Here is a 17500-nt window from a genome sequence, read left to right as displayed (position 1 = left end):
AATGCATGTTAAATGCACTTATAATGGTGTTCAATTATCCGAAACAGAATTTCCAAAAAACTGGTTAACAGACGGTATTCAGATAAAGATCCTATTTCCTTTTTGCCTGAAACCTTGGCACAGATTTAAACTACAACCCTCTCATAAAGATCCAATGAAAAAAAAGAAAGGTCAAAAGAATGATTTTTGCTTTTTAACAGTTTGGGGAATGGAAACTGAACTACCTTTTGGTTCTCCTCGAAAAGGGCGTTCGTTTTTTGAGCCTATTTTTAAAGAACTCAAAAAAAAAATTAAAAAATTTAAAACTAAATCTTTAACAATTTTAAAAGAAAGAACAAAATTGTTTCGAAAAGTCTCAAAAGAAACAAAAAAATGGATCACTAAAAGCATTCTATTTCTAAAGGGAATAATAAAAGGACTTTCAAAAAGAAATCAAATTCCATTTTTTGGGTTGAGAGAAATATATGAATTGGGCGAAACTAAAAAAGATTCGATAATCAGTAATAAGATAATTCACGAATCATCCCTTCAAATTCAATCTATGGAGTGGACAAATTATTCATTAACAGAAAAAAAAATAAAAGATCTGACTAAGAGAACAAACACAATCAAAAATCAACTAGAAAAAATTATAAAAGACAAGAAAAACGAATTTCTAACTCAAGAAATAAATATTAGTTCTAACAAAATAAGTTATCAGGATAAAATATTAGAATCATCAAAAAAAAATTTGCAAATATTAAAAAGAAGAAATATTCGATTAATCCGTAAATTAGATTTTTTTATAAAATTTTTCATTGAAAAAATATACATAGATATTTTTCTATATATCATTAATATTCCAAGAACCAATACACAACTTTTTCTTGAATCAACAAAAAAAATTATTGATAAATTCATTTACAATAATGAAGCAAATCAAGAAAGAATTAATAAAACAAATAAAAATACAATTCATTTTATTTCAACTATAAAAAACTCACTTTCTAATATTAGAAATAAAAATGCAAAAGCTTTTTGTGACTTATCCTCCCTATCACAAGCATATGTATTTTACAAATTATCACAAACCCAAGTTATTAGTTTTTATAAATTCAACCCCATCCTTCAATATCACGGAACGTCTCTTTTTCTTAAAAATGAAATAAAAGATTATTTTGAAGAACAAGGAAAATCTCATTCCAGATTAAGACATCATTATGGGTTAAGACAGAAAAGCTTTTGGCATTCTGGAATGAATGAATGGAAAAACTGGTTAAGGGGTCATTATCAATATGATTTATCTCAGAGTAGATGGCTTAGATTAGTACCAGGACAATGGCGAAATAGAGTCAATCAACACTATATGGCTCAAAATAAAGATTTAACAAAATGGGATTCATATGAAAAAGAAAGATTAATTCATTACGAAAACGAAAAAAAAAATGATTTTCAAGCGAATTCATTATCGAATCAAGAATATAAACTTAATCAAGAAAAAAAATATAAAAAATATAATTTTAAAAAAGACTATGGATATGATTTTTTATCATATAAATCTATTAATTATCAAGATAAGAGGGACTCATATACTTATGGATCACCATTCCAAGTAAATAAGAAAGAAGAGATTTCTTATAATTACAACATGGATAAACGAAAATTTTTTGATACGCTGGGGGATATCCCTATCCATAATTATCTAGGAGAAGATGATATTATGGATGCTATGGGGAAATTTTCGCATAGAAAATATTTTGATTGGAGAATTATTAACTTTTGTCTTAGAAATAAGGCCGAGATTGAGTCCTGGGTCAGTACCAGTACCAAGAGTAATAAAAATATTAAGACTGTGGTTAATAATTATCAAATAATTGATAAAATTAACAAGAGGGGCCTTTTTTATTTCACAATTTATCAAGATCAAGAAAGCAACCCATCCAATAAAAAAAGAAGTCCTTTTGATTGGATGGGAATGAATGAAGAAATACTAAGTCGTCCTATATCGAATCTGGAACTTTGGTTCTTCCCAGAATTTGTGCTACTATATAATGCATATAAGGTTAAATCATGGATCATACCAATAAAATTACTTCTTTTAAATTTTAATGGAAATGGAAACATTAATAAAAAAATTATTGAAAATAAAAAAAGGGACTCCCTTATAGCATCGAATGAAAAGAAATTTATTGGATTAGAGAATCGAAATCAAGAAGAAAAAGAACCCATAGGTCAAGGGAATCCTGTATCAGATGCACAAAAACAAGGAAATCTTAGATCCATTCTCTCAAACCAAGAAAAAGATGGTGAAGAAGATTATGGTAAATCAGACATAAAAAAACGTAAAAAGAAAAAGCAATACAAGAGCAACACGGAAGCAGAGCTTGATTTCTTCCTAAAAAGGTATTTGCGTTTTCAATTGAGATGGGATGATTCTTTAAATCAAAGAATAATCAATAATATCAAAGTATATTGTCTCCTGCTTAGACTGATAAATCCAAACGAAATTGTTATATCCTCTATTCAAAGGGGAGAAATGAATCTGGATATTTTGATGATTCAGAAGGATTTAACTCTTAGAGAATTAATGAAAAAGGGAATATTGATTATCGAACCAGTTCGCCTGTCTGTAAAAAATGATGGACAATTTATTCTATATCAAACTATAAGTATTTCATTGGTTCATAAAAATAAACACCAAATTAATCAAAGATACCAAGAAAAAAACTATATTGATAAAAAGAATTTTAATGAATCCATTACAAGACATCAAAAAATGACTGAAAATAAAGACAAAAATCATTATGATTTGTTTGTTCCTGAAAATATTTTATCCCCTAACCACCGGAGAGAATTGCGAATTCTAATTTCTTTCAATTCAAGGGATAAAAATGGTATGCAGAGAAATGCAGTATTTTTAAATACTGTAAAAAACTGTGGTCAAGTTTTGAATAAAAACAAACATCTTGATAGTGATAAAAAGAAACTAATTAAATTAAAGTTCTTTCTTTGGCCCAATTATCGATTAGAAGATTTAGCTTGTATGAATCGCTATTGGTTTAATACTAATAATGGCAGTCGTTTCAGTATGGTAAGGATACATATGTATCCGCGTTTGAAAATTCGTTAATGGTACATTTTCCCATATATTATGTATGTACCGTGTCGGGTATATGAAAACAAATAGATGGACACAAGGATTGTCTTACATTCCATTCTGGTACATGATACTAATTTAATGACATACATATCAATTAGATCGATAAATGAATCAACAAAATCCTCTTATTTGAACTCTAAAATTTTCTCTTTTGTAGAAATATATCACTCTTTTGTATCCCTATACGAATCAAATTGAAAACCGGATTGATTAATTTTATTTGAAAAAAAAAATTATAAAGTTCATAACGAACTTAAAATCATTGTACATATCAAAATGACTGGTATTATTATTACTGATCAGTAAAATTCACATTCAAAAAAAAGGGGGGAGAGAAGATTTTGTTTTATGGTAAAAAATGCATTCATCTCAGTTATTTTTCAAGAAAAAAAAGAAGAAAACAGGGGGTCCGTTGAATTTCAAATAGTCAGTTTCACCAATAAGATACGAAGACTTACTTCACATTTGGAATTGCACAGAAAAGACTATTTATCTCAGAGAGGCCTACGGAAAATTCTGGGAAAACGTCAACGGCTGCTGTCTTATTTATCAAAGAAAAATAAAATACGTTATAAAGAATTAATTAGTGAGTTGGATATTCGGGAATCAAAAAATCGTTAATTTGAAAATTTTGAATTAGTCGATTTATTAGATCTTTAATTTTGACGTACTTCTTTTCGTTTTCAGCAATTCATGTAAGAATGAATCGAGGAAAAACTTATGAATATACCAGCTACAGAAAAAGACCTTATGATAGTCAATATGGGACCTCACCACCCATCAATGCACGGTGTTCTTCGTCTCATCGTTACTCTAGATGGTGAAGATGTTGTTGACTGTGAACCAATATTAGGTTATTTACACAGAGGAATGGAAAAAATTGCGGAAAACCGAACAATTATACAATATTTGCCTTATGTAACACGTTGGGATTATTTAGCCACTATGTTCACGGAAGCAATAACCGTAAATGGGCCAGAACAATTGGGTAATATTCAAGTCCCTAAAAGAGCCAGCTATATCAGAGTAATTATGTTGGAGTTGAGTCGTATAGCTTCTCATCTGTTATGGCTTGGACCTTTTATGGCAGATATTGGTGCACAGACCCCTTTTTTCTATATTTTCAGAGAAAGAGAATTAGTATATGATCTATTCGAAGCTGCCACCGGTATGAGAATGATGCATAATTATTTTCGTATCGGAGGAGTCGCGGCCGATCTACCTTATGGCTGGATAGATAAATGTTTGGATTTCTGCGATTATTTTTTAACAGGAATTGTTGAATATCAAAAACTTATTACGCGAAATCCTATTTTTTTAGAACGAGTTGAAGGGGTAGGCGTTATTGGTGGAGAAGAAGCAATAAATTGGGGTTTATCCGGCCCAATGCTACGAGCATCTGGAATCAAATGGGATCTTCGTAAAGTTGATCATTATGAGTGTTACGACGAATTTGATTGGGAAATCCAGTGGCAAAAAGAAGGAGATTCATTAGCTCGTTATTTAGTCCGAATGAGTGAAATGACGGAATCCATAAAAATAATTCAACAGGCCCTGGAAGGAATTCCGGGGGGTCCCTATGAGAATTTAGAAATCCGATGCTTTGATAGAGAAAGGGATCCAGAATGGAATGATTTTGAATATCGATTCATTAGTAAAAAACCTTCTCCTACGTTTGAATTACCGAGACAAGAACTTTATGCGAGAATGGAAGCCCCAAAGGGAGAATTAGGAATTTTTCTGATAGGGGATCAAAGTGGTTTTCCTTGGAGATGGAAAATTCGCCCGCCGGGTTTTATCAATTTGCAAATTCTTCCTCAGTTAGTTAAAAGAATGAAATTGGCTGATATTATGACGATACTAGGTAGCATAGATATCATTATGGGAGAAGTTGATCGTTGAAATGATAATTTATACAACAGAAGTACAAGATATCAATTCCTTTTACAGATTGGAATCTTTAAAAGAGGTCTATGGGATCATATGGATGTTTGTCCCTATTTTGACTCTTGTATTGGGAATCACAATAGGTGTACTAGTAATTGTATGGTTAGAAAGAGAAATATCTGCAGGAATACAACAACGTATTGGGCCTGAATACGCCGGTCCTTTGGGAATTCTTCAAGCTCTAGCAGATGGAACAAAACTGCTTTTCAAAGAGAATATTCTTCCATCTAGAGGAAATACTCGTTTATTCAGTATTGGACCATCTATAGCAGTCATATCCATCTTACTAAGTTTTTCAGTAATTCCTTTTAGCTATCACCTTATTTTAGCCGATCTCAATATCGGTATTTTTTTATGGATTGCCATTTCAAGTATTGCTCCTGTTGGACTTCTTATGTCAGGATACGGATCAAATAATAAATATTCCTTTTTAGGTGGTCTGCGAGCTGCTGCTCAATCGATTAGTTATGAAATACCATTAACTCTATGTGTTTTATCAATATCTCTACGTGCGATTCGTTGAAATATAAACTTTTCTTTTCCCTATTCCTTTCGTTCTAGAAAATAAGTTGAATGGATTGAATAGATATCTTCGTTTTTTATTATCCTTCAGGTTGATAAACTAAATTAGATAGTTATATATGAGTGAAAGAAAGCAGCTTATAAATTCGCAGTAAATTAAACAAAAAAAATGGAGTCTCATTTCCTATGTACAAGAGTTAAGTGGAAGAAAACATAAGCAGAAGAAGTCCTTTACCCCAAGACGGGTTGATTAGTCAACCTAGCTTGAAGCGGGCTCAAACGATCAACCATATAGAGTTTTCGCTATCCTTTGTATGGATTCCCATACATGTATTGCCGAACGGGGGATTGAACAAAAAAAATGAGTGGATGGTTAGGAACACCAAAATACACAAAGGATTAGTAATGGAGATTATGTAAATTATATATAAAGGATATTTCTGGATAACATAAAAAGAATACTAATTGGGGCTTTAAATTAGTAGAAATGAGTAAGCAGTACTCCCCACGATTCCGATCCAGAGTATGCTCCTATCCACCGATTAAAGTAATAACTATCAGGAACGAAATAATCCTTTACTATTTTTTAGTTTAAGCCCCCATTCGTGGTTTTCTCAGATCAGAAAGAAGAATAGGAACGAAAAAGAAACAATAAAGAATAAAAAAGAAATCTTTTTTTTTATTCTTTCTTTCATTTTCATATATATAGAGAGATATAATTCGTGTCATGATTTATGAGCTAATGGAATGTTTCATTTTTTTCGTAATCGAAAACAATGGGTTGAAATATCTATTGATATTTCTACAAGAAGTATTTTATTGAAGGCTTAAGTTATTACTCAACAAATAAAAATTGAAATTATTAACGGGCGAGATCAATTCAGAAGCACTTTTTTTTTTATTTTTTTTTTATTCTTCATAGTATAGCAGACAGAATTCCATTGGTATAATTTTGGACCTTCCAATCCATTTTTTCTCTATCTATTCTACAACCATATGAAGATAAATAATACTGATTCAGTCCTTAAATTTATTTGTGACCCACGAGGAGCCGTATGAGGTGAAAACCTCATGTACGGTTTTGGACTAGCGATGTAAACAGTGATGTTATCATCGACTATAATTATCTAACAGTTCAAGTACAGTTGATATAGTTGAGGCACAGGCAAAATATGGTTTTTTGGGATGGAATTTGTGGCGTCAGCCAATAGGGTTTATCGTTTTTCTAATTTCTTCTCTAGCAGAATGTGAGAGATTACCTTTTGATTTACCAGAAGCAGAGGAAGAATTAGTAGCAGGGTATCAAACCGAATATTCGGGTATCAAATTTGGTTTATTTTACGTTGCTTCCTATCTAAATCTATTACTTTCTTCGTTATTTGTAACAGTTCTTTACTTGGGTGGTTGGAATATTTCCATTCCATACGTATTCGTTCCTGAGCTATTTGAGATAAATAAAATGAATGGAATCTTTGGAACGACAATTGGTATCTTTATTACATTAGCTAAAACTTATTTGTTTTTGTTTATTTCTATCGCAACAAGATGGACTTTACCTAGGTTAAGAATGGACCAATTATTAAATCTTGGATGGAAATTTCTTTTACCTATTTCTCTCGGGAATTTATTATTAACAACCTCTTTCCAACTTCTTTCACTGTAACACTGTAAAGAAAAAAAGAATACAAGATTCATGACTTGGTTCAAACAAGAGAAAGAAACAAACATAAAATTATTCATAGATATTCACGATATGTTCCCTATGGTAACTGGGTTCATGAATTATGGCCACCAAACAGTTCGAGCAGCAAGGTACATTGGTCAAGGTTTCATGATTACCTTATCCCACGCAAATCGTTTACCTGTAACTATTCAATACCCTTATGAAAAATTAATCACATCAGAGCGTTTCCGCGGGCGAATCCATTTTGAATTTGATAAATGCATTGCTTGTGAAGTATGTGTTCGTGTATGCCCTATAGATCTGCCTGTTGTTGATTGGAAATTTGAAACGGATATTCGAAAAAAACGATTGCTTAATTACAGTATTGATTTCGGAATTTGTATATTTTGTGGTAACTGCGTTGAGTATTGTCCAACAAATTGTTTATCAATGACTGAAGAATATGAACTTTCTACTTACGACCGTCACGAATTGAATTATAATCAAATTGCTTTGGGTCGTTTACCAATGCCAGTAATTGACGATTATACAATTCGAACAATTTTGAATTCGCCTCAAAGAAAAACTGAGTAGGTAAACCTCCTATTCTATTAAAGATAAATTTCCAATTCTTTTAAGGTTCCGTTTTGGTTTAAGTTAAAAGAATGTTTGGTGTTTGAATTAAAATAAAAGAATGAGGCCTTTCTCTTTGTTTGGTCAATAACTAAAAATTCAACTACAAATTAATTGGTTGATAAGAATTTCGAATTCATTTTTTTCTTTTTTTATTGAAAATCTATTAATATATTCTTAAGTATTTCGAAATATATAGTTTATAGTTTCAAAAAACAAAATACCCTTTCGAATAACGAATAAAAAAAGAATCAAAAACGAAACTTCCAATAATTGTACTTAGATCAATTCACACCTAATAGATTAGGATTTTATTCAATTAGGAACGTATCATAAAAAAAAAATTCCTGGTCGGGTCAATAAGATCATGAAAAGCATTTCGATTTATTTATCTCTTATTTTACATATAATGGATTTGCCTGGACCAATACACGATTTTCTTTTAGTTTTTCTGGGATCGGGTCTTCTATTAGGGGGCCTGGGAGTGGTATTACTTACCAATCCAATTTATTCTGCCTTTTCATTGGGATTGGTTCTTGTTTGTATATCCTTATTCTATATTCTCTCAAATTCTCATTTTGTAGCCGCTGCCCAGCTCCTTATTTATGTGGGAGCCATAAATGTTTTAATCCTATTTGCTGTCATGTTCATGAATGGTTCAGAATATTATAAAGATTTTAATCTGTGGACCATTGGGAATGGCGTTACTTCGTTGGTTTGTACAAGTATTCTTGTTTCGCTAATTACTACTATATTAGATACATCATGGTACGGGATTATTTGGACTACAAGATCAAACCAAATTATAGAACAAGATTTGATAAGTAATAGTCAACAAATTGGAATTCATTTAGCAACAGATTTTTTTCTTCCATTTGAATTCATTTCAATAATTCTTTTAGTTGCTTTGATAGGTGCAATTGCTGTGGCTCGTCAGTAAGAAATCTTTCTAACTAGGAACAGCAAGCAATCCAAATTAAACTTTTTTCTGTCTTATCGCATCTATTTTCTTTGAATTCTATTTGAATATTGTTCGTGTATAAAATAGAAATTCATTTATTCGATATATTATATTTCCAATCTATTCTTTTGTTCCGTACTTGTTATATTCTAGTCAATCAAATCCGTTGAATTATTGTTCATATTAAAAGGAATCGAAATTGATAAGGAGTTGGTCAATGATGCTCGAACATGTACTTGTTTTGAGTGCCTATTTATTTTCTATCGGTATTTATGGATTGATCACGAGTCGAAATATGGTTAGGGCCCTTATGTGTCTTGAACTTATACTGAATGCGGTTAATATAAATTTTGTAACATTTTCTGATTTTTTTGATAGTCGCCAATTAAAAGGAAATATTTTCTCAATTTTTGTTATAGCTATTGCAGCCGCTGAAGCAGCTATTGGATCAGCTATTGTTTCCTCAATTTATCGTAACAGAAAATCAACGCGTATCAATCAATCAACTTTGTTGAATAAGTAATATTAATAATATTAAATTATAATATTCACTAATTTGAATTAGCATGTCCGATATGTTGGAATCTACATCATGTTTTCGAAAACGTAAGAAATCAAAGTATCTTGGCCCTTTCTTATGAGTTGATCCAGAAGGAAATTGATTAGAAAATTTCTGGTAAATCGTTGATTCATCTGGTGTTTAACTATATGATTCATTTACAAGTTTACTAGATTGAAATTTTATGATGTTCAAAAATTTATAGATCCCATGTCACATTCAGTAAAAATTTATGATACATGTATAGGGTGTACTCAATGTGTCCGCGCCTGCCCCACCGATGTGTTAGAAATGATACCTTGGGATGGATGTAAAGCTAAGCAAATTGCTTCCGCTCCAAGAACAGAAGACTGTGTTGGTTGTAAGAGATGTGAATCCGCTTGTCCAACAGATTTCTTGAGCGTTCGAGTTTATTTATGGCATGAAACAACTCGAAGTATGGGTCTAGCTTATTGATACGTTCCAGAAAACCCCACTTGAATCCATTTTGAATCCATTTGATTTTTTTTACTGAAAAACCCGTGCTCAAATCAAAACAGAATTTGATTTTTTTTTGAGCACGGGTTTTTCTGGTCCAAGCGTATCTTGTCTTTACCACGAATTATTTTCCTTGGTTAACAATAATTGTAGTTTTACCAATATTTGCAGGTTCTTTAATTTTCTTTCTTCCTCATAGAGGAAATAAGCTAATTAAGTGGTATACCATTTGTATATGCATATTCGAACTCCTTCTAACAACCTATGCATTTTGTTATCATTTCCGATTGGACGATCCATTAATCCAGCTGGTGGAAGATTATAAATGGATAAATTTTTTTGATTTTTACTGGAGAGTGGGAATAGATGGACTTTCTATAGGGCCTATTTTACTGACAGGATTTATCACTACTTTAGCTACTTTGGCGGCTTGGCCAGTTACTCGAGATTCCCGATTATTCCATTTCCTGATGCTAGCAATGTATAGTGGTCAAATAGGATCATTTTCTTCTCGAGACCTTTTACTTTTTTTCATCATGTGGGAGTTCGAATTAATTCCCGTTTATCTACTTCTATCCATGTGGGGGGGAAAGAAACGTCTGTACTCGGCTACAAAATTTATTTTGTACACTGCAGGGGGTTCCATTTTTCTATTAATAGGAGTTTTGGGTATCGGTTTATACGGTTCTAATGAACCAACATTAAATTTTGAAACATTAGCTAATCAATCGTATCCTGTCGCACTGGAAATAATATTCTATATTGGATTTCTTATTGCTTTTGCTGTTAAATCGCCGATTATACCCTTACATACGTGGTTACCAGACACCCACGGGGAGGCACATTACAGTACTTGTATGCTTCTAGCCGGAATTTTATTAAAAATGGGAGCGTATGGATTAGTTCGGATCAATATGGAATTATTACCCCATGCCCATTCCATATTTTCTCCCTGGTTGATAATAGTGGGTACAATGCAAATAATTTATGCAGCTTCAACATCTCTTGGTCAACGGAATTTAAAAAAAAGAATAGCCTATTCCTCCATATCTCATATGGGTTTCATAATTATAGGAATTGGCTCTATAACTGATACGGGACTCAACGGAGCCATTTTACAAATAATATCTCATGGATTTATTGGTGCTGCACTTTTTTTCTTGGCAGGAACGAGTTATGATAGAATACGTCTTGTTTATCTCGACGAAATGGGCGGAATGGCTATTCCGATTCCAAAAATATTTACGATGTTCAGTATCTTATCGATGGCTTCTCTTGCATTACCGGGCATGAGTGGTTTTGTTGCAGAATTGATAGTCTTTTTTGGAATAATTACCAGCCAAAAATATTTTTTAATGCCAAAAATACTAATTACTTTTGTAATGGCAATTGGAATGATATTAACTCCTATTTATTCATTATCTATGTCACGTCAAATGTTCTATGGATACAAGCTATTTAATGCTCCAAGTTCTTATTTTTTTGATTCTGGACCACGAGAGTTATTTGTTTCGATCTCTATCTTTCTACCAGTAATAGGTATTGGTATTTATCCGGATTTCGTCCTCTCACTATCGGGTGAGAAGGTCGAAACTATTCTATATAATTATTTTTATAGATAATAGATAGTTTTCATGAATAAAACAAAAAATCAAAAGGTAATCCTATGATTTTAAAAATTGTTCGTTGTACAATTGAAAAATGAAAAAGTGAGAAAAAAAAGGAAAGAAGTCTTTTTTCTTCTCTTAAGTTTAAGTTAAGTAAAAAAAAGTAAAACAATTAAATTGAATTTAAATCAGACATCTTTGGCTTTTGTTAGAACCTTTTGAATCACTCCACTACTTGATTCAAAAGGTTCTTGACAGCTTACAATAAATTTTCTTATATATATATACGCTGTCCTATGTTAGTATTTGTTAGGCTTAGACTCTTTATTCAATTCAATTAGATGTTAATGTAAATGAACCATAACTATGTAAACCTATTCCTAATAGATTGACCCCAAAATAGCATATCCAAATTATAAGAAAGCCCATAGAAGCCACAATTGCGGAATTTACACCTTCAACATTTTTATTTGTTCGTATATGTAAAAAAATAGCGAATACGGTCCAAGTAATAAATGCCCAAGTTTCCTTTGGGTCCCAATTCCAATATGATCCCCACGCCTCATTAGCCCATACGGCTCCCGAAAGAATCCCTATGGTTAAAAAGATAAACCCGAGACTAATAATACGATAACTCCAACGATCCAATTGTTGAGTCAATTGATACCTGTAATAATTTTTAGAAGAAAGAAAATAAGTGTTTAATAAAACATTGCTTCTTTCATTCATGTATTGGATTTCGCCAAACGAAAAGGACTGATTTAATAAATTATTGTTTTTACCAATAATCTTTATGACTTTTCGAAATGTAATGACTAGAAGAGCTACTGATAATAATGATCCACATAAAAGAGCTGCATAGCCTAATACCATCATACTTACGTGCATCATTAACCATTGGGATTGGAGAGCAGGCGCTAATATTGCGGATTGATGCATTTTGGTTAAAAGACCCGAAGTGGCAAAGCCTTGAGTAAAAATAGCACTTGGTGCGGTTATTGCGCTTAAATCATTTTTACGCTTTTTAAAATAGGAAATCATATGAATAAGGGAGAAACCCCATGAAAGAAAGATTAATGATTCATATAAATCACTTAATGGAAAATGTCCTGAATAAATCCAACGAGTGACTAATAATCCTGTTATACAGAAAAAGGTAACTATCATGCCCTTTTCTGATGAATCATCTAGTCCTACGACTTCATCGACTAATAAGGTTAAAAAATGAATTGTAATTACAATTGAAACGACTGAAAAGGATATATGAGTTAATATATGCTCTAGAGTTGAAAAAATCATAAAAATTCTGAAAAAAGCAAGGGTTCCTAGATTTTATGGAATGGAAATCAAGAATTAAATTCATTATTAAATTCATTATAGGACTTATTCTATCTCTTTTAGAAGATACTATGCCGCCACTCGGACTCGAACCGAGATGCTCTAGCACTGCTTCCTAAGAGCAGCGTGTCTACCGATTTCACCATAGCGGCTTGCTCGAAATCATAATAACCCATTTTTTATTCAATCGTCGAGATGGAAGTCAATTCAATGTAAAATTTTTTAGGAAGCATTTAATTTAAATTGATGAATAAAAACTCGTTTAAATAAAAATTTGAAGCTTCAAAAAGGAATCTTTATTATTTATCCTTTTATTTATTTATCCTTTTATTTAATTATCCTTTTATTTAATTATTTCGTCAATAGAGATTTTGTAGTTTGTGTTTTCCTAAAAGAGAACTCCTCTATTGTAACTAAACTAACTAGTTGTGACTTGAATTCATAGATAGAATCAAAAAAAAAGTGTTCTTTATCATTTTAATTTTTTAATGATTCATCTCTCATTTTTTTATATGATTTTTATGAATCTATAAAAAAAATGCTTATCAATTGAATGAATAAATGAATAAAAAAAATATGATTTTTAGAGATCACAATTTCAGCACCACATCCAACGATTTCAAAAGATTTATGAAATTTGCATAGCTTTCTATTAATCGTTAAGATTTTGCGTTTTAAGGATTTATCAAACCAACTAGATATGGGGCTGTACACGTTATATAAAAAGCGTTTGGATTCCTGTCATAATTGTACCATACTTCAAAAAAGTATTTCTAATTTCGAATTCTAAAAATATGTCTTGATTCATTTTCTTATACAAACATAGGATTTTTTTAGATCACTTAAAATGGGCACTTTATTTGTATATCCACTAAATTAGAAAGGATGTTTTTCTCAATTGGGTTGAAATCAAGGGAAGGATATATAATAATTCAGAGAAATAATGATTGATAAAGTTACAAAATTGAAAATTAGAGTGATTTTGACTAAAGCTCTTATATATATATATATGTTATGTGCTCCGCTATAGCTAAAATAGAATAATTATTTATTATTTAATTATTTATTATTATAAATTGAATATTCTAAAAATAACAAATTATTATAACATAACAAATGGGCGATGGGGAAAATAAGAATCCCCACCCCCGAAATGAAAAAAAAAAGATGTTCAAAAAAGAAAATCTTTGTATCTTATCTTTATTCTTTTTTAAAAGATAAGAGAAAAAAGGGACTTAGAATTCAGTAGACAAAATCATCAGTTCAAAATATTAAGAAATTAAAAAAGAAATTCTCTCATTTTCGAGTTGAACCAATTCAGATTACTCCAAATTTATTTGTTGTACAAAAAAACTTTTTGAATTACCCGTAGAAAGAGATTTCGCTAATGAAAAAGCTTTCAACGCCGCCCAATATCCTTTCTTTTTCCAAACATTTTTTCGAATACGCTTTTTTGATGTAGAAGTACGTTTTTTTGGAACTGCCATTCAAAAAAAAGGGTTATTCAGTGCTATAGTTGGATGTGAAAGACATCTATTTTTAAAATGATCTGTCTCTTTATGTCATTATTTATCTATTCTATATATTTTCTAGATTATATCTACTACTAATTTCATAAAAAAAAATAAATAGAGATGGGAAAATAGCATAAAATGCTTCTATTCTAGAACAAAAAAACAATATGATATAATTTTTTTTTTATTTATATTCCATACAATATCCAGAAAAAAAAGTAAAAAAAAAGTCTTTCCTTTTCTATCTCTGCCTATTTTTTTTGTCGTCCTACATTTATAATTTATACATCTACATTTATACATGAAAAATACATCAAAAAGTGTAAAAAAAGCATTTTATCTACCTAATAAAAAAACAAACTTGAATTTTTTTTCTATTAATTGGTAATTGGTCAAGCTCGAAGAGAGAGTATGCCCAATTTTAATTTTCAAATTCGAAGGAGACCCGTAGTTAATTTGTTAAAGGATACATAATTTTGAAAAAAAAAAAGAATATTTTAGTAATAGTCATTTTTTCCTTTAATTATATGTAAATGTAAATAAAATATCGGATAGTCTTTCCTACAAGAATAAATTCATTTATTGAAATGGAAGACAATCAATCAGTTCCGCAATAAAAATGAATTATTTGAGTTTGTTTATTCGAACAATTCATTTTTATTTTATTAAGTCAAGTTATAGGACATCCTATGATTCATATCAAAATCAAGTCCTTTTTATGGTGGAATTCTTTGCATTGTTGATCTATGTATAGAAATTATTGGAATACGTAATAATAATTGATATCTTCAGAAAAATCTTACTAAAACTAAAAAAAAAAAGAATTCTTTTTTTTTTTAGTAACTCGGTGATATCATTTGACTACTTCTAACTTCGGAATTTGAATATTTTTGAAATATTTGAAAAAGATTAAAAAATTAAGAATAGAAAATTCCAGTTAACTTTGTAATATCTTGATTTTTTTATTGCCCCCTTTCAATCAATAAGAGCCGGTGAATCAGAAACGATTAATTAAGAATAAGAAAAAAAGTTTTTATGGAGCATACATATCAATATTCATGGATCATACCTTTTGTGCCACTTCCCGTTCCTATTTTAATAGGAATGGGACTACTACTTTTTCCGACGGCAACAAAAAATCTTCGTCGTATGTGGACTTTTCCCAATATTTTATTGTTAAGTATAGTTATGATTTTTTCGTTCGATCTGTCTATTCAGCAAATAAATAGAAGTTCTATCTATCAATATGTATGGTCTTGGACCATCAATAATGATTTTTCTTTCGAGTTTGGCTACTTTATTGATTCACTTACCTCTATTATGTCAATATTAATCACTACTGTTGGAATTTTGGTTCTTATTTATAGTGATAATTATATGTCTCATGATCAAGGATATTTGAGATTTTTTGCTTATATGAGTTTGTTCAATACTTCAATGTTGGGATTAGTTACTAGTTCTAATTTGATACAAATTTATATTTTTTGGGAATTAGTTGGAATGTGTTCTTATCTATTAATAGGGTTTTGGTTCACACGACCCGTTGCGGCAAACGCTTGTCAAAAAGCGTTTGTAACTAATCGGATAGGCGATTTTGGTTTATTATTAGGAATCTTAGGTTTTTATTGGATAACGGGAAGTTTCGAATTTCAAGATTTGTTCGAAATATTCAATAACTTGATTTATAATAATGAGGTTAATTTTTTATTTGTTACTTTATGTGCCTCTCTATTATTTGTCGGCGCAGTTGCTAAATCTGCGCAATTTCCCCTTCATGTATGGTTACCTGATGCCATGGAGGGGCCTACTCCTATTTCGGCTCTTATCCATGCTGCCACTATGGTAGCAGCGGGAATTTTTATGGTAGCCCGACTTCTTCCTCTTTTCATAGTTATACCTTACATAATGAATCTAATATCTTTGATAGGTATAATAACGGTATTATTAGGGGCTACTTTAGCCCTTGCTCAAAAAGATATTAAGAGAGGTTTAGCCTATTCTACAATGTCCCAACTGGGTTATATGATGTTAGCTCTAGGTATGGGCTCTTATCGAGCCGCTTTATTTCATTTGATTACTCATGCTTATTCGAAGGCATTGTTGTTTTTAGGATCCGGATCAATTATTCATTCCATGGAAGCTGTTGTTGGATATTCTCCAGATAAAAGCCAGAATATGGTTTTTATGGGAGGTTTAAGAAAGCATGTGCCAATTACAAAAATTGCTTTTTTAGTGGGCACACTTTCTCTTTGTGGTATTCCACCCCTTGCTTGTTTTTGGTCCAAAGATGAAATTCTTAGTGACAGTTGGTTGTATTCACCGATTTTTGCAATAATAGCTTGGTCCACGGCCGGATTAACAGCATTTTATATGTTTCGGATCTATTTACTTACTTTTGAAGGACATTTAAACATTCATTTTCAAAATTATAGTGGAAAAAAAAATAGCTCTTTCTATTCAATAAAACTATGGGGTAAAGAAGAGCAAAAAATGATTAACAGAAATTTTCGTTTATCTCCTTTATTAACAATGAATAATAACGAAAGGTCTTCTTTGTTTTGGAAGAAGCCATATAGAATTGGTGGTAATGTAAAAAAGGGGGCTCTTATTACTATTACGAATTTTGGCGCCAAGAAGGCTTCTTCCTTTTCTTATCCTCATGAATCGGATAATACTATGCTATTTCCTATGCTTGTATTGGTTCTATTTACTTTATTTGTTGGAGCCATAGCAATTCCTTTTAATCAAGAAGGAATCCATTTGGATATATTATCCAAATTATTAACTCCATCTATAAATCTTTTACATCAAAATTCAAATAATTTTGAGGATTGGTATGAATTTTTAACAAATGCAACTTTTTCAGTAAGTATAGCCTGTTTCGGAATATTTACAGCATTCCTTTTATATGAGCCTTTTTATTCATCTTTACAAAATTTGAACTTACTAAATTCGTTTGCAAAAAGGGGTCCTAAAAGAATTTTCTTGGATAAAATAATATATTTGATATATGATTGGTCATATAATCGTGGTTACATAGATACTTTTTATTCAATATCCTTAATAAAAGGTATAAGAGGATTGGCTGAACTAACTCATTTTTTTGATAGGCGAGTAATTGATGGAATTACAAATGGAGT

At 30.9% G+C, this 17500-nt stretch overlaps 12 protein-coding genes and 1 non-coding gene across 13 annotated transcripts in view; 10 read left to right on the top strand and 3 right to left on the bottom strand. All coding sequences in view use genetic code 11, as the record gives it.

Moving 5' to 3' along the window:
- Positions 1-3109, top strand: part of ycf1 (hypothetical chloroplast RF19) — a 5670-nt gene extending 2561 nt beyond the window's left edge. Inside the window, exon 1 of the mRNA in view lies at positions 1-3109. This exon is cut by the window's left edge and continues 2561 nt beyond it. Within this exon, the coding sequence (YP_004021361.1) occupies positions 1-3109 (3109 nt within the window).
- Positions 3110-3487: 378 nt separating this feature from the next.
- On the top strand, positions 3488-3760 carry rps15 (ribosomal protein S15). Its single transcript has one exon. The coding sequence runs from the start codon at positions 3488-3490 to the stop codon at positions 3758-3760; it is 273 nt and encodes a 90-aa protein (YP_004021362.1).
- Positions 3761-3859: 99 nt separating this feature from the next.
- Positions 3860-5041, top strand: ndhH (NADH-plastoquinone oxidoreductase subunit 7). The gene has a single exon. The coding sequence runs from the start codon at positions 3860-3862 to the stop codon at positions 5039-5041; it is 1182 nt and encodes a 393-aa protein (YP_004021363.1).
- Position 5042: 1 nt separating this feature from the next.
- ndhA (NADH-plastoquinone oxidoreductase subunit 1) lies at positions 5043-7271 on the top strand. Its single transcript has 2 exons — positions 5043-5594; positions 6732-7271. The coding sequence occupies exons 1-2, from the start codon at positions 5043-5045 to the stop codon at positions 7269-7271; spliced, it is 1092 nt and encodes a 363-aa protein (YP_004021364.1).
- A 90-nt stretch (positions 7272-7361) lies between these two features.
- Positions 7362-7865, top strand: ndhI (NADH-plastoquinone oxidoreductase subunit I). The gene has a single exon. It carries the CDS (start codon positions 7362-7364, stop codon positions 7863-7865), a length of 504 nt encoding a protein of 167 aa, YP_004021365.1.
- A 448-nt stretch (positions 7866-8313) lies between these two features.
- On the top strand, positions 8314-8844 carry ndhG (NADH-plastoquinone oxidoreductase subunit 6). The gene has a single exon. The coding sequence runs from the start codon at positions 8314-8316 to the stop codon at positions 8842-8844; it is 531 nt and encodes a 176-aa protein (YP_004021366.1).
- Positions 8845-9082: 238 nt separating this feature from the next.
- ndhE (NADH-plastoquinone oxidoreductase subunit 4L) lies at positions 9083-9388 on the top strand. The gene has a single exon. It carries the CDS (start codon positions 9083-9085, stop codon positions 9386-9388), a length of 306 nt encoding a protein of 101 aa, YP_004021367.1.
- A 246-nt stretch (positions 9389-9634) lies between these two features.
- On the top strand, positions 9635-9880 carry psaC (photosystem I subunit VII). Its single transcript has one exon. It carries the CDS (start codon positions 9635-9637, stop codon positions 9878-9880), a length of 246 nt encoding a protein of 81 aa, YP_004021368.1.
- Positions 9881-10020: 140 nt separating this feature from the next.
- ndhD (NADH-plastoquinone oxidoreductase subunit 4) lies at positions 10021-11523 on the top strand. The gene has a single exon. It carries the CDS (start codon positions 10021-10023, stop codon positions 11521-11523), a length of 1503 nt encoding a protein of 500 aa, YP_004021369.1.
- Positions 11524-11841: 318 nt separating this feature from the next.
- Positions 11842-12807, bottom strand: ccsA (cytochrome c heme attachment protein). The gene has a single exon. The coding sequence runs from the start codon at positions 12805-12807 to the stop codon at positions 11842-11844; it is 966 nt and encodes a 321-aa protein (YP_004021370.1).
- A 111-nt stretch (positions 12808-12918) lies between these two features.
- Positions 12919-12998, bottom strand: trnL-UAG. The gene has a single exon. It is a non-coding gene; the product is annotated as a tRNA-Leu (tRNA).
- A 1170-nt stretch (positions 12999-14168) lies between these two features.
- rpl32 (ribosomal protein L32) lies at positions 14169-14333 on the bottom strand. Its single transcript has one exon. The coding sequence runs from the start codon at positions 14331-14333 to the stop codon at positions 14169-14171; it is 165 nt and encodes a 54-aa protein (YP_004021371.1).
- A 1062-nt stretch (positions 14334-15395) lies between these two features.
- Positions 15396-17500, top strand: part of ndhF (NADH-plastoquinone oxidoreductase subunit 5) — a 2232-nt gene continuing 127 nt past the window's right edge. The window contains exon 1 of the mRNA in view: positions 15396-17500. This exon is cut by the window's right edge and continues 127 nt beyond it. Coding sequence (YP_004021372.1) covers positions 15396-17500 — 2105 coding nt within the window.

Source organism: Theobroma cacao, chloroplast (genome assembly GCF_000208745.1).
Source record: "Theobroma cacao chloroplast, complete genome".
Classification (NCBI taxonomy): domain Eukaryota; kingdom Viridiplantae; phylum Streptophyta; class Magnoliopsida; order Malvales; family Malvaceae; genus Theobroma; species Theobroma cacao.
This window is presented reverse-complemented; position numbering and strand designations above follow the sequence as displayed.